Raw genomic sequence first — 16,624 nt, forward strand, 5'->3', positions numbered from 1 at the left:
TTGGAGAGCATCTTTAAGGGTTGACTATGTTTGGGGATCTTTGAGCCTCCTGGATCTGAAGGTCCATGTCTCCCTACACCTGGAAAGTTTTCCATTATTATTTCGTTTAACAGGTTTTCCATGCCTTTTCCTTTCTCCTTCCCAATGAGCTACTGTTTATTCATTACAGTATACCATATATAGGTTAAAATGAATAGCTAAATTACATAGCTATACATGTTTAGATAAAACAAGCAAGCTGCAAATATATATAATTTATGTAAATTTTTAAATTCTACCATGTATTATGATGTGTTTACATTTGAAAAAGTTATAAAATATAATGAAAATAATACCCTCCAAAAATAGTGGCCAGGTATGAGGAAGAAAGAGACTAGGTGGGGCGTTAGACCTTAGCTGTATTATTTATTTTTATATATGTGTGTGTCTGTATATACACACACACACACACACATGCACACATAATTTTATCTAGTTCTAAAAAAGATCAGAAGCAAAATATAAGAAACGTTAAATCTAGATCACAAGTAAAAAAATGTATGTCTTAATTTCTTAATTTTTTTGTACTTCTCAGTTTATTTGAAATGTTTTATAATTTAAAATAATTTTAAAATATCTTTAACTCTCTTCATTACCTTAATATAGATAAAGATTCTTAAATTTTAAGACACAAAAAGTACTGACCCTAGAGGAAAATACTTATAATCTGTACTACATTAAAACTGAAAACTTCTATTCATTAAAAGAACACTAATAAGAGTCAAAAGGCAAGTTAAGGAGCAGAAGATACTTGCAACACATATATCTGACAAAGAGCTAATATGCAGAATATTTTTCAAAATTTTTCAATGAGAAAAAGGCACACAACCTAATAGAAAAATAAACAAAAGACTTGAACAAGCATTTCATTAAAGAAAATATCCAAACATCCAATAAATAGATAAATAAGTGCTAAACCAGAGTAGTCATCAGGGGAATGCAAATTTAACCCACAAAATGATTCTTCTATCCACCAGAATGACTAAAATGAAAACGACAGAATACGAAACATTACCAAAAAACCCAAAAAAACCAGATGGAATTCTCATACATTGCTGGTGGGAGTGCAAACTTATATAAACACTTTGAAAAAAGTTTGGCAGTATCTACAAAAGTGAAACACATGCACACCCTAGTTTTCAGAACAGCACTCTTTTTAGTAGCTAACTGAAAACAAAGCACATATCCAGCAACAATGAACAAATAATTGTGCTCTATTCATAAAATGGAAAACTATATATCAATAAGAATGAGCCAACTACAACTACTCTCTACATGACTGAAGCTCACAAATACAATGTTGAAATAAACAAGCCAGACACAAAGAGAACATTCTGTCAGATTCCATTTACATAAAGTTCAAGAGACAGGCAAAAACTAATCTATGGTGTTAAAAGTAAGGAGAATTGTTACCCTTGGGAGGACTGTACCTGGTAGAAAACATTAAGGGAGATTTTAAAATCCTGGTTGTATTCTGTTTCTTGATCTGGGTGTTGGTCTTACAGGTGTATGTGAAAATTCAATAAGTTGTACATTTAATTGTGCGCTTATCTGAAGGTATGCTATACTTCCACGAAATGTACCAACAAAAACTATATATTGAAAAAGAACAATGGAAAAACATACAACTTCAAAGTACAGAAAACTTTTCTATAAACAAAACTCAGCATCCATAAAAGACTGATAAGTTCATCTACATTTCATAAAAATGTGAAAGTACATGGCAAAAACCACCATAAGCAATGTTAAAATACAAACAACAATTATAAAATATTTATAATTTCTATCACAAAAGGCTAAATCTATAAGAAAAAAGGCCGACAACATGAAAGAAAAATGTGCAAAGGGTGTCAATAGACAGGAGAAAAGGAAAAACAAACAGCTCAAATGTATGAAAAGATGTTCAATATCACTGTGTAACAGAAATAAAAAATTAAACCTACAATGAAATTCCGCTTTTCACCTTTTAGATAAAAATGTTTGATAACTTTCTCTAAGGAAACAGGTTAGAACACTGATAAGAGTACAAACTTGATAGGATCTCTCTCTATCCAGGACAAATGCACATAACTATTTGATCAGAAAAATCCACCTGCAGGAAATTATTCTATGAATACAGTTGCCAATGTACAAATTAATGTATATATAACATATAAATGTCAGCTAGTTGAGAACTGACTAAATAAATTAGGGTACATCAATATACTACAATATTATGCAGTTTTAGTTGATTTTTTTAAATAAGAATAAGGAAGCAGTTTATGTACTGATACAGAAAAGATTCCAGGCTATATCATAAAGTTAAAAACGATAATTAGAAAACAGTGTACAATACAAGCTGACTTCTGTGTAAAAGAACTAATACACACATTTGCTTGTATGTATAAAACATCTTTGAAAAGATATCCAAAAAGCTATGACTATATTTGATCACATCTAAAATGTCAATTATAAGATGCCCTATTTTATGCCCCAATAAGAATAAGTGCCACCAATTATGATCACACTTATTACACAGAATTATATTTAATTCTTCTTGAAAGACCACTTGTAGATTTAGATACAAATATTTAATTACATCTATGCTTACATAAAAATGGAAATATTAGTAACATAATGATTATTTTCAGAAAGATGCAGGTTCAAAATCTGACTCTTCTAAATCATTTTCAACTCATTTGAAAATTGATGATAAAGTGATCATCCTCTGTGCCATCAAGAGATTTCTTTTTAAAATACTCCATTATCACTTCTCTGATTTTCTTCCAAGCTGTGATAGGGCAATCCTTTGCATGAATCTCAGTACCAAAACTTAAAACTTTCAAACTTATCACTGTTTCACCTGCTTTTCAGAATCATCTTTCTTAGGTTCTGCTAAATAGTACTTCTCACACTTCACTGTGCACACAAATCTTGGGGACCATTTAATATGCTCTTTTATTATTAAATAATTTGGGGTGGAGTGGGTGAACCCAAATACTCTGAATAGCAAAAGAAACATAAAATTGAGGTCACTCTCCAACAATGCATATTTACTTCACTTGATGTACATCCCACAGATCTGTTTGCTTTTTCTGCATTCAGAATAACTTTTCATTTCAATGTTGAATCCTAGTGTTATCTTTTTGAAGCCATTTAAATAGCTACTGAACTTAACACCTACAGTACCAACAATGAACAAAGCTCAACCGAATTTGGTATAACCAGTTCACAAACATGCAGGCAACGATAACTACATCACAACTGTTGCCTGGCTGACAACGATCTTAAGCCATGACCTATTGTTAAATGCATCCCAATTTTTTCAGATGATAAAAAAAATCAAAAAGGTGTGGCTTAAAACTGTTGAAGTAACACTGATGACTTACATATGAGGAAATGGGTGGCTAGAATGGAAGAAACACTTTTTCCCTGTATGACTTTTCATATGTTTTTAATTGTTAAGTGTACTAAATAAATGTATATTAGGTTACTAAAACCTATGCAGAAATATTAGCTAATTCAGTTGAGCTGCTTTTAGGCTTTTTTTTGAATACATAGATGACGCTATTGTACACTGAACTATGACAGGTGTTTTTGTCTGTTTGTTTGTTTGGGTGGCTGGCCAGTACAGGAATTTGAATCCTTGACCTTGGTGTTATAACAGTGTGCTCTAGCCAACTGAGCTAATCCTCCAGCCCATTTTTTAAAATCTGAAGGAGGAGAGGTCAAATTCCACATTATGAGAAACATACTTTTATTCTGACATTGCTTAATGTCAATGTTCTCCCTGAGGGCAGCATTCAAAAAAGCTTAATTATCTTTCCCTCTCTAGTCTGCAGTGAGTAAAGCAATGCATGCTTTCTGACGAGAGAAAACTCTAAGATCATCATACCTTCACCAAAAGATAACAGACGATTCTGTATGTTCTTAAGACCTAAGCAAACTGCAAACTTAAAATGGCACCTAATGAATCAGTACCAGGGGCACTTTTATCTCCTATTCCCTGTCCTTTATATGAAATATATCTTTAAAAAAACAAACGGGGGGAGGATATCAAAATCATCTAAAGCTGAAATCACCCTGCAATAACACACCCAGGAGTTTGAAATCTATGTAAACTTTTCTTCATGTAAAAGTACTGCCATATTTTTTAAAACACGGACATAAAAATACTACTGCACCAAACATCCACTTATTACATCATAAAGTTCTTCCCACATTAATAATTATTTTCTTGGCTACACAGCATTTTACTGTATGAATGTGTCTCAGTATTATAAACGATACCATAAACACACAAGCCCACATATTTTTGCAAACTTATCTATTATGTACTCCTATTTTACCACTTAAAATAAGAGTACATATTTTTTGAGTACATGTTGCTCATCCACTTATTGGACACTTCCACTGAACTAAAATTTCCTTGAGAATATAGGATATTTTTCATTTACGTGATAAGTAAAAAGCCTAAAACTGTACCAAGCACATAAGCACTCAGTACCTTTACTTTGTATATGAACAACTTTAAAGTCAAAATAGACCACCAAGATCTACTGATTGTAAAGCAGTGCATCCCATTAAGCAGCAGCAATCTGACACAACCAAGCTTCTGATCAACTCTGTTTTTTATGTTACTAACACTGACCAAAATCTACTGATTTTTCATGTATAAACTCAAAGACCATTCCAAAAGAGGTGTAGGTGTTATTAGAGTGCAACACCAATATTCAACAATTTGAAAAAAAAAAATTATACCAAGTATACAGGAATCTTTAACTTAAATTTTTACAGTATTCTTTTTCCCAGTTATTATATTTAATAGGTCCACATATGTCCACAATGACCACAGCAAATCATCAGACAGCTACAACCATGAGGCAGGGTAATACTTACCTGATCTCAGCTTTTTATTTATCAATATCTATGTTGGAATTTATACTGATGTTTTCCTATAGCACCTTTATGGGACCAATAGAAAAGAACATGAACAGAAAATGCCCACCAAAAAGAAATACAAGAATAAACAAACATGAGCAAACATTAACAACTATTCCTATTCAAAGATCAAATTTAAAACAGTAAGATCCATTATTATAAGCAAAATATATTTTTAACGTAAAATCCAATACTGGCAAAGTTTCAGCAAAACGTACATACTTCTTTACATTCACCTACTGCTTGTCACACTTTACACTGGTACAACCAAAATACATTACCTCTACTACTAATAATAATGAGGAGGAGGAAAAGGTGAATTATCAATTATAAACAGACTAGAAACATGTAAAGATATGCCTGCATATGACAAAAGCTGTAAGAGAAACATAAAAAGCTTTCTAAAATGAGAGTAGTATAAAGGTGAAATCACATAGGAAATTTGAATCTTAACATTTTATTATAAAAATGTTTAAAGATACAGAAAAACTTAATATTGATATGTATGCCATTTAGATTCAACAACTGTTAACATTTTTCCCAATGTTTTTATCTGTAGGTATCCGTATGTATATGTGCTAAAATTTATTAATTTGCATACAGTACAATTCTGTGAGTTTTGACAAACACATAGAGTCATACAACCAACACCAAAAACAGGATATAAAACAGTTCCTTCATCTCAGAAGATGTCCCTCACTCTGTCCCTTTTGTAGTCAAACCTCCTCACTACCTCTAATCCTAAGCAATCAGTGATCTATTCTCCATTCCTATGGGTTTGCCTTTCCCAGAATGTCATATAAAAGGAATCATACAGTACATAATCTTTTGAGTCTGGCTTCTTTCACTTAGCATAATGTATCTGAGATAGGTCTATATGTGTATCAATTAGGAACCACATTTTTACTGATAAAAAGGTAATCCTTAGTTCAAAAGGCTTTATTAAGAATATCATTAGGTAAATCTTTTCAATTAATCTTTTCAATCAGGCACTAAAGGGATAAAATCACTTAATGTAATTTTTATATGCCTCAGATATATTATCAATGAAAAAACAAGAACAAACTTTTACATTATCTTTAATCTTAAGGGCAGAAAACCATATTTTTAGGATGGTGTGACCTAAGTCAGGAAAATATTTAAAGTATTAATTACATTAAGTCTCCGTTTATGGCTCTTTAAAACATTGGGGGTACATTCCATCCCTCCTTTTAGAGACACAAGTTACCACATAAAATAGTCAGTTAAAAAAGTAAAGCAATATAATTCCTACCTGATCATCATCTTCTACAACAACCAGGGTTAATCTATTCTTCTTAAAATCCAGTCTGGTTATCTTGGGCCTATAATAATAAGAACAGCAGCCAGATTATAAATAAATGTTCCTAAAAACTTTTTTTGCTTTTACTTCAAGCACATTTAATCATCTGACTTCTGAATTGAAAATTAAGAAGAGAGAAATTGTAACCTGAATTGTCATCAAAAAAGCCTCTAATATACAGGATAACAGAAAAATACATATTTCAAAGGCAATGCCTCTTAACAAAATTGAGACATTATCATATATCAGACATTAACATATATCAGACATTAACATATATCAGACATTAAAAATATTAGGGAAAAAAGAAAATGAAGACATGCATATTCTTCATAGGCCCCAATTATAGTATGGTATAAGGCCTAGGTGAAAATGTTAAAGTGTTAAAGCATTAAAGCATCTGCACAGGAACTAGATATAGGAAAGACTATAATGCTCATAAAAAGGGATAAAGGAAAACATTATAGATTATGGTCTTCAACTCTATTTTCTACAGCAATTTTGGTTTGAGGAAATCTTCATAAAATTTTTTTTTTAAAACCTCACTTTTTGCCCTCTTTCTAACTCTATCTCCCCACCTGTACTAAAATTCTACACCACCTACCACATTTGAACTCTATACTTATGTGAACTGTGGGTGTCAAAACGTGACACTTTCACTAATCTTTAAATATAACTTACATAAAACAGCTGTAAAACATAACTTATTTACAAAAGTTGTACTAAAACAGTAACTAAATAAATGAATAAAAAAATAATAGCAGGAGGAGGAGGTGAGAAGACAGCACTTATTTATGTAAAAAATGCCTACTAAGTGCTAGATACTCTTCTAGGTGCTTTACAAGTATTAACTCAATTAATTCTCACAATAACCTTATAAGGAGGTACAAAAGGTGCTTTCTTTATCTCTCAGCCTAGAGTATTCTCAGGCCTATGAAGCAAGTTCCATCTGCCCACAGGACAAGCTAGAAGTGCCAGTGAATCAACACCCAAAAACTAGGTCAATAAATGCTCCATCTTCCTCACCCATGAAGGGACAACTGTAAAGGTGTTCCACTCAAGTCTCTCAGAGAGTCCCTAGCAGGAACACCTGGATGCAAAAATAAATGAAATATTCTCTTCAACTTTTAGAAGGAAATAATTTTCAATCTAAAATTCCATTCATAACCTAATTATCAAGAAAGACTAAGAGAAGAATAAATCATTTTAAGGCATCCAAGGATTTAAACAATTTGCCTCCCTTTTCTCAGGCAGCTACTTGAGAATACATATCAAGAGAGAAAAAAAAAGCAAAGAGGAAAACGTGGGAGGATAACACGGGATCCTAGCTGAGAAAACAAGAAGGGGAAGTCTCGAGATAAAAACTAGACAGCAGCCTGAAGAGCAAACAATTCCAATCAGAATAGAAGAACCATTTAACGCAACCCTTAAGAATTTCGAAGAACTTATGGAGAAGAGACAAAGGCAGGTAATTTAAAGGGATGTGTGGGGTGTATGAGATTGGAGAAGCAAAGAAATCTAGGAAAACCGTATACTAAAATCAACTCAAAATGGATTAAGGATTTAAATATACACCCTGAGACAATAAAAATTCTTAAAGAAAACATAGGGGAAACACTTCAGGAAATAGGACTGGGCACAGACTTCATGAATACGACCCCCAAAGCACGGGCAACCAAAGGAAAAATAAACAAATGGGATTATATCAAACTAAAAAGCTTCTGCACAGCAAAAGAAACAATTAAAAGAGTTAAAAGACAACCAACAGAGTGGGAGAAAATATTTGCAAAATATACATCTGACAAAGGATTAATATCCAGAATATATAAGGAACTCAAACAACTTTACAAGAAGAAAACAAGCAACCCAATTAAAAAATGGGCAAAAGAGCTAAGTAGGCATTTCTCTAAGGAAGATATCCAGATGGCCAACAGACATATGAAAAAATGCTCAACATCACTCAGCATCCGGGAAATGCAAATCAAAACCACATTGAGATACCATCTAACCCCAGTTAGGATGGCTAAAATCCAAAAGACTATGAACGATAAATGCTGGCGAGGCTGCGGAGAAAAAGGAACTCTCATACATTGTTGGTGGGACTGCAAAATGGTGCAGCCTCTATGGAAAATGGTATGGAGGTTCCTTAAACAATTGCAAATAGATCTACCATACGACCCAGCCATCCCACTGTTGGGAATATACCCAGAGGAATGGAAATCATCAAGTCGAAGGTATACCTGTTCCCCAATGTTCATCGCAGCACTCTTTACAATAGCCAAGAGTTGGAACCAGCCCAAATGCCCATCATCAGATGAGTGGATACGGAAAATGTGGTACATCTACACAATGGAATACTACTCAGCTATAAAAACGAATGAAATACTGCCATTTGCAACAACATGGATGGACCTCGAGAGAATTATATTAAGTGAAACAAGTCAGGCACAGAAAGAGAAATACCACATGTTCTCACTTATTGGAGGGAGCTAAAAATTAATATATAAATTCACACACACACATACACACATACACACACAAACCGGGGGGGGGGGGGGAAGAAGATATAACAACCACAATTATTTGAAGTTGATACAACAAACAAACAGAAAGGACATTGTTGGGGGGGAGGGGGGAGGGAGAAGGGAGGGAGGTTTTGGTGATGGGGAGCATTAATCAGCTACAATGTATATCGACAAAATAAAATTTAAAAAAATAAATAAATAAATAAATAAATAAAAATAAAAATAAAAATAAAAAAGCCAAAAAAAAAAAAAAAAAGAAATCTAGGAAAAACAAAGAGCTACACAAAGAAAGGAAATGTAATACCAGTTGTGAGTTCAAGGATTTCAGGGCTAATCAAGAAAAACACAGGGACAAGATATAGCAGTACCACATAACATGCTTTATTGAGCAGTGTTTGGACAGAGTTGCCTGATAGGGCAAGTCTTTCACAGCAGGTGACCTTCCAGAGACAGGAGCTGCAGGGCCACCACCAAGAAGGGGTAGAAGGCAAGGGAACTCCCAGGAGAGAGGGAAATCTGAGAGGAGACCTCAGTGTCTTGTGATGGCATTCAACAGCAAGTATGGAGTCTCTGGGTCAGAGAGCTGAGAAAGTTTAAGGTCTTTAATAACAACAGTGTTGCCTTATCCAGGGCTAGCAAATGTTAGGGTGCAGTTTCATGGGATATGCAAAGCAGACAGGCTCTAAATGGCTAAAAATATACTTATTGTGCTATATTTAAAGCAACTGGATGTTTAAGAATTTGAGTTTGATGTCAGAGGGCTTTGAACTAACAGTACTGGCCAGCTGTGAAGAAGTAAACAACATAGAGACCATGTTTGGCCCATGTCTATAACACCAGTACACTCTAAGCTCTGTACTGGTTCTAACTTAAATATAATAATGGAAACACTATTTCCTGATTCTTAGCTTTCAGAACACCAGACAAAACCTAAGAACTAAACTACAGTTTTGAAAATTATGAAATCCAAGTAAAATCTATTCTTGATGTAAAAGTAAAACTTAAATGTAATTTAAAAGAATGGATGATAAAAGCCAGAACACAGAAAGAGGAATACAACTTAAAAGGTGTAATAAAAGTACTAATATCTTTCTCTTACATAATAGGGAGTAAAGAGATTGTCTATGGAACAAGAACTACTAAAAATAGTGACATTATACATGAAGGCAGGGAATGCCTATGTGAACACTTAATTACATGGAAATATATAATATTCATATATTAAGACATAAATTTTAACATACCTTGAAACTAAAGGAAAGTATAGCTAGAAGAATTTTTTAAATTGCCTCTGGGGAGGGAGACTATAGATGAATAAGAATATAACAGGAGACAGTTACTTTTCATTTTCGAACTTTTCAGAACTATTTGATTTCCAAACTATGTATTAATGTGATATAAATGTTTTTATTCATTAAAAAAGAAAACAGTAAGTAACTTTAATATTAACTCTGCTTACCAAAAAAATAAGCCAATTTTGGTCTCTCCTTCAAAAACAAGGACTCCTGTTGGGGTTAATCCCAAACTATAGTCATTCCCATCTCTAGCCTAACTCAGGAGAGAAAAATGTGTTAGCTTTATTTTTGTATAAGACAGGTTTCACATTTGCAAACAACTGTTTAACTTTATTTTCACACTGAATTATATTAATTATACTCAGGCTAATGTTAATATACAAAATGTTTTCAACAATTAAGAGTACCCAAAATAACATTCTTAGGAAAATTTATGCATATATTTTTATTTCTAATCATTGAAACACTGTGGTTTTAAAGTACGTCTTCACTGAAAGTGGGTAGTTAGAATCCCTCTACAAAGAAAATTCTTTCCAGATTCTTCCCATACTCTATTTACCACTTAAATCACAAATTTTGAAAAAGATTGCCTTTCTGGAAATATGTTGCTAGGTAAACTAGAAATAACTTAAATCACCACACAAGCTGTTCTGCAGTTTATCAAGCCCTCTCTAGCTACAAATTTTCGACTTTGCTTCCTTAATTATTTTAACAGCGCTTACTCAGCTTCAATGATATAAGGTAACACAAAGTGAAAAGAATAAAAAGTGGCTTAAAAGCTAAAAAGTATATATATTTTTTCACTGCTAAAAAAAAAAGAAACAGCTTAAAAGCACTGATGTACCTTCTTGAGGATTTTGGTTGTTTCTCTTCTTTCTCATAATGAACCTTGCAGCGAGATTCTAGTCATTAAGTATTTAATCTTAACCCTTTAAACACACATCCAAAGTACCCAGTGCTAGCCTATGCAAATGCTATGCCCTCCCTAATACTGAAAAATTCCACAGTCACCTTGAGTCCCAAAGGAATGAATTTTAAAAAAGCATCACAACACAATGCTTACCTTGACCACATGCATATCAACCCCGTACATTTCTAGCCACTTGGCTTTATTCAGATAATTGGTTTCAGCTTGTGCTGGTGTCTGACCTCTGAAATTTAAAATATAATAATTTTAAAGATAATAAATATAAAATGACTTCTATACCAAGGATAGAAATAGAAGAAAATGAGTATGAAATAACTACTGTGGTGATGTTAAAGAAAGTGTGATCAAATGCCAAGTACCTGTATTCTTTCCATTTCTCAAAAATAGCCAGTTCCATCTCTTCAGTCTGAATGGGCACAAACCTGAACTCAGAGACAAGTTCAGCACTATGCTCAGCAAGATCATAGTCACCAAGTTCAGCTACAAACATAAGTTTCACAAAGTTATATTGTTAATTCTAATAAGTTTATTTCCTGCTGAATTCTTCAAAACCCATTTTATTAATAAAAATTGCTAACAAGATTAGAAATATTCTTTCTTAAACTACAGGAATTCATAACACCCAGACCATTCTCAAAAATAAATCTAGCTTCGACTTATGATTTATCAGTCTATACACATAAATCACATACTTGTTGTTGGTAGTGTATTTCTAAATTAAATGTCTTCCTCAATTATTCATACCTTAGTGCTTAGCTTTTGAAATCTACTTTCTAGACTTCCGTAGAGAAATACCTTTTAACCATATAATGAATAAATGAAAAATTTAGCAATCCTTAAAAGACAATTGGATAGCATCTATTGAAATAACTGAAAATTACTAAAAAGAACTTGGGAAAGAGGCAGCAGGTATAGAACTGGAAAATGCACATTTATGTACTCATCTGTGGTTTGGTGAGGAAAAAATTCTAATTTTCTATACTTATGAATTTTTTTCCTTTAAAAGAATATTTTACTTGTATTAAATTAAAATATTTTCATTTTAATTAAAAAATCCAGAGGGGAGAGAAAAAATGCACAACTACCTTGAGATAATAAACAATAGTAATAATGGTAATCACTCATTATTTGTTGAGTAACTAACTCTACAGACTGGACATGCTACAGACGTAGTATCATTTAACTTCAAGACAACCTTGAAAAATATATATAGTATTATCACACCCACTTTATTACTAAGAAATTGCTCTTTTGTCTGGACCACAATGTCTTTAAGAAGTACCAAACCAAACCTGCTACATCATTTTGTTCAGAATATTCACTAAAATGATAAAGAAAAATTGAACTTGAAAATGTGAAAAAGCTAATAAGAAAAGTTATTCTAATAAAATATAAAAACGTAAATGAGAAACAGGCAGCTCATTTTATGAAAACGGAAGTATTACTTTAGCAAATTTATTCTTAAGGATCTTAAGAATTAGTAGGATTTGGTAAACTATCAGACATGACAGAGATGTAGAAGACATAACAAAAGTTTGGAGGAATCATAAAAACAATGGTGACCATGAATGCAGAAAAAGTATGAATGAGTTTTTATATGGGAAAAAATATAAGTAGGGGTAATAGAGAACAGAAGAGAGCCACATAAGTATTTATTAAGCACTACTGTGAGTCAACCTTTTGTTAAAATACACAAAAAGTAAAAATGTATAAACCCTATTTTCAAGAAGCATATACAGTAGTCCCCCCTTATGTGCACAGGATACATTCCAAGACCCCCAATGGATGGATGCCTAAAATAGCAGATAGTACCAAACCCTATATATGAGGGTACTTCATAAAGTTTGTGGAAAAACAGAATTAAAAGATAATATAAATCTTTCCATGAACTTTTGAAGTATCCTCATATACTGTATTTTCCTATATATCAATACCTATGATAAAGTTTAATTTATAATTAGGCACAGTAAGAGATTAACAATAACTACTAATAAAATAAAGCAATTATAACAATATACTGTAATAAAAGTTATATGAATGCCCCTACCTTCAAAATATCTTATTGTACTATATACTGTGGGTAACTGAGATCATGGAAAGCAAAACCACAGAGTGTGAAACCATGAGAAGGGGAGAGTACTATAGTAAATGGAGACAGGCAAATAAAAAAATCTACATTGTGACAAATTTTGAAATACAGAAATTTCCTCCAGACACTAGTCTCTATATCAACAGGAAAATGGAAAATATGCTTTCTTCAATAGTGGAAGCACAAAGTAAGAAAAATATTAGGCTTACCATAAAACATAAAAGGTTTGTCTTATTATCATCTATACGACGGCAAATAAATACTATTCATCTTAGAGGAACTCGGGATAAATACTGAATCACCAAAAAAGCATAAAATTATTAACACCTTGATAATTATTAAATATTATTTTTATTCTAGTATATACACAGATGTGCCCATCAGAATATTTCATTTCTGTGAACAGAGACTGAAATTATTATTTTCCTTTATAACGTTGATCTTTTAGAAGAAAACTTCTAAGTTTTACAGTATCTGATCAATGTAACAAGGTACAACAGTGAGTTTTTCATTAATCTCCTTTATTGGAAAACACTTTAAAATGACCAAAAGGAACTTTTAAATATGCTCTAATTAATTCCTTCATGGATTCATTTTAAGAATAAGACTAAAGAAAGCAAACCATACGCCGACCGAGCCCGTGGTGCACTCGGGAGAGTGCTGCACTGGGAGTGTGGCGACGCCCCCGCCGCGGGTTCGGATCCTATATAGGAATGGCCGGCCGGTCATGAAAAAGACCAAAAAAAAAAAAAAAGAAGAAATTGTTCTAGAAAGCAAACCATACAGCTACAGCCACAACTTATTCGTATATTACTGCATTCTTTTTAAGAAAAAAAAAGAATTAGCTGAAGGCCCAATCAAAACATCTATTCAATTATCAGGTAGACTGCAATTTTTGTTTAAAAACACCACAGATGGAAAGGGAATAATGAAACAAAAGGGCAGAAAAAGAAGACAATGTTCTAAAACAAGTGAAAGTAAAAGTCAGAGTTGGACACTGATACAAGTTTATACAATAAAGTGTTTCTTTTTTTGCATATCACTTGAATCTTTTGAAATTCTTTAACTAAAAACACACACCCACAAAAATTATACTTTATTCTTAACAGTGAACATTAAAAATTGCTTACCTTGCAGATTATAAGCTGCTAACTGAACTGCTGTATCAAAGGGACATTCTAATCTGAGACCAAAACACAAATCTGTCAGGCAAGTCAATTTCATAACCTTCATTTTAAGGTAAATGAAAATAATACATACTTTATATTGACCACTTCTTTTTCATAACTATGAACTTATTTTCAAAATAATTTTTCAACCACCCAAGAAAATGTTTAGTTTACCTTACATAACTAATACTCACTTTCCACTGAGAATATCTTGTTTTAACTGAAGAACAAATAAATACCTAAAAAAAATAAAAGGCACAAATTTAAATAAACAGAATAATCTACTGTAAAAAAAATAATCCTACCCTTCTAGTTTGAGAAGAAATATTCTTAATTATAGAATTTTACCCAAAATAAAGTACATAAAGGGAAAAAAATGGGAAAAAAGGCAATAAGCATCAGGTGGATGGAAGCATGATCACAAGATAACAGCAAGGAACAGCAGGCCACAGAGTATACACAGTACAGCAACCTTAAGAGAAAATGATTAAAGCAAAGTACTGAGATAGAGGTCTGTGATCTAACTTAACTTTACTCTGATAACACATCCACCTCATAAGTGAGGGGATATAGGCATGGATAGAACTAAGGATAGTAGCTATCATCTCACTGTCAGGGTGTTTAAGAGGAAACCCTTCTAAAGGGACTTAGCGACTTTTTCACATAATAATTAATGTGTGTATCGAGTCATGGATTTGCAATACAGAGTCAATGAATAAATACCAAGGAGGCAAGAAAAAATAAGAACAAGTGTATATAACAAAGTTCATTCAAAACTATTCAAACCAAATCAGGATCTAATATTTTTCATTCATCAATGGCATTCAATGAGTAAAGTAAGTCAGAAGCCAACTTGAATAAACTCCCCGTAGCCAAAGATAAATTATTTTGAATACCAATAAACATAATATTGCAATATGTGGAAACACATTAATCCTGTTTCAAATTCATGAGTTAATAATGATAATTTTAAAAAGAACTCACTCTTCACCTTTGGTGGATGCTAAGGAACCAACTCTACTTTGAAAACTGATAAATAAATGGAAAGAATTATACACTTAGAAAACACTGTTCCAGAATAAAATTCTATTGTCTGAGGTCTCATAACCAGGAGCAAGGAATCCATTTCATCAGCTGTCCATAAATTAGAAACAATTCTTAAGACAATCTTCCAAAACTACCAAAATACTCCTGCACAATTCGAGATAGTGGTCTTACCGGGTTAACTCTTCACGAAGATTATTTGGTTCTGAGGAATAAAACTTAACTCGAAGATGCAGACAATAGGGTGAACCAACTGCCATTAAAAAAAAGAAAAAAAAGCTTTCATTTCTATTTAACTATTAATAGTAAAAATTTTCAGCCAGTCAATTTGTCAAAAATCTACTAAAGTGAGACAGAAGATAACAGGTTATATGGCATTGTTAGATTTTAGGCCTAAATCTGACACAAAAAGATCAATCAGTAGGTTTTCTGAAATGTACCAACCATCATATGGTACTACCACAATCATCCCTCATCCCAAGAACGGATAGCTCTGGATTAATTCTAACAGTCCAGGGCCAAATGCATAAAACAAAAGTCTTGACAATGCAATTTAACAGCCGTGAAAAACTTGAGGAGCTCTATTTTCTTGAGAGCACTGAGGAATGCCTATGTTATTAATTGCTTGTGGTCTTCCCACACACTTTCAAATTCACTTCAGCTAGCTCACTAACCCCATATTCTCAATGTCCCATTATTTTGTAAAAACAAGGTTTGAGCTACCCTGAAAACTCTGATACTACAAAGGACAAGCTGGATTATGGACACTGGTATTTTATCCTGACTACTGTTAGGAACACTACTAAAATTTTATGTTAATTGTTTCATTTCATTATTCTTAATTCAAAATGTTACAGCCTTAAAGTCTCAAAGTATTTTCTAGAGCAGGGAAGATGCCAAACAGAAGCCAAACATGAAAATTCCAACCCACATAATTACTAAATAAGAATTAAGCATTTCATGGGAAAACCCAATTTGCAAGCTGCAAGGCTCTTCCCTGGAAACTTAAAAACCAAGGCACTTGAATCTAGATTAGTATCAAACCTATACAACTTCAATGGTGGGTGAATATATCTGAATGAAATAATTTTTAGAAAGCGGAGATGCTAAAAAGTTCATTTGAAACATTTAGTAAGGATATTTTTATATCCTTGCTACTAGGAATCAGAGTTTCTAATACATGATTTCCATTTCCTTCAAACAATTTTTCAACACTTACTTTTTACTTGCTTTTTGATACTTTTAGTACCATCCAACCAATGCTGAAAACAGAAACAAAAATGCAGTAGTTAAG

General features: G+C 32.6%; 1 protein-coding gene across 4 annotated transcripts in view; it reads right to left on the reverse strand.

Annotated features, from left to right (window-relative positions):
• The window catches only part of EPB41L5 (erythrocyte membrane protein band 4.1 like 5), a 143,690-nt gene that overhangs the window by 93,933 nt on the left and 33,133 nt on the right, over nucleotides 1-16,624 (reverse strand). For all 4 annotated transcript variants that reach the window (XM_063095342.1, XM_063095334.1, XM_063095320.1 and 1 more), the window contains exons 4-11: nucleotides 16,550-16,592; nucleotides 15,505-15,583; nucleotides 14,481-14,525; nucleotides 14,248-14,300; nucleotides 11,388-11,508; nucleotides 11,164-11,251; nucleotides 10,265-10,353; nucleotides 6,233-6,302 (exon numbers count right to left, since the gene is read on the reverse strand). In XM_063095342.1, the coding sequence (XP_062951412.1) occupies nucleotides 6,233-6,302; nucleotides 10,265-10,353; nucleotides 11,164-11,251; nucleotides 11,388-11,508; nucleotides 14,248-14,300; nucleotides 14,481-14,525; nucleotides 15,505-15,583; nucleotides 16,550-16,592 (588 nt within the window). The remainder of the gene's footprint in view (nucleotides 1-6,232; nucleotides 6,303-10,264; nucleotides 10,354-11,163; nucleotides 11,252-11,387; nucleotides 11,509-14,247; nucleotides 14,301-14,480; nucleotides 14,526-15,504; nucleotides 15,584-16,549; nucleotides 16,593-16,624) is intronic.

This window comes from Cynocephalus volans, chromosome 1 (assembly GCF_027409185.1).
Source record: "Cynocephalus volans isolate mCynVol1 chromosome 1, mCynVol1.pri, whole genome shotgun sequence".
Taxonomy (NCBI): domain Eukaryota; kingdom Metazoa; phylum Chordata; class Mammalia; order Dermoptera; family Cynocephalidae; genus Cynocephalus; species Cynocephalus volans.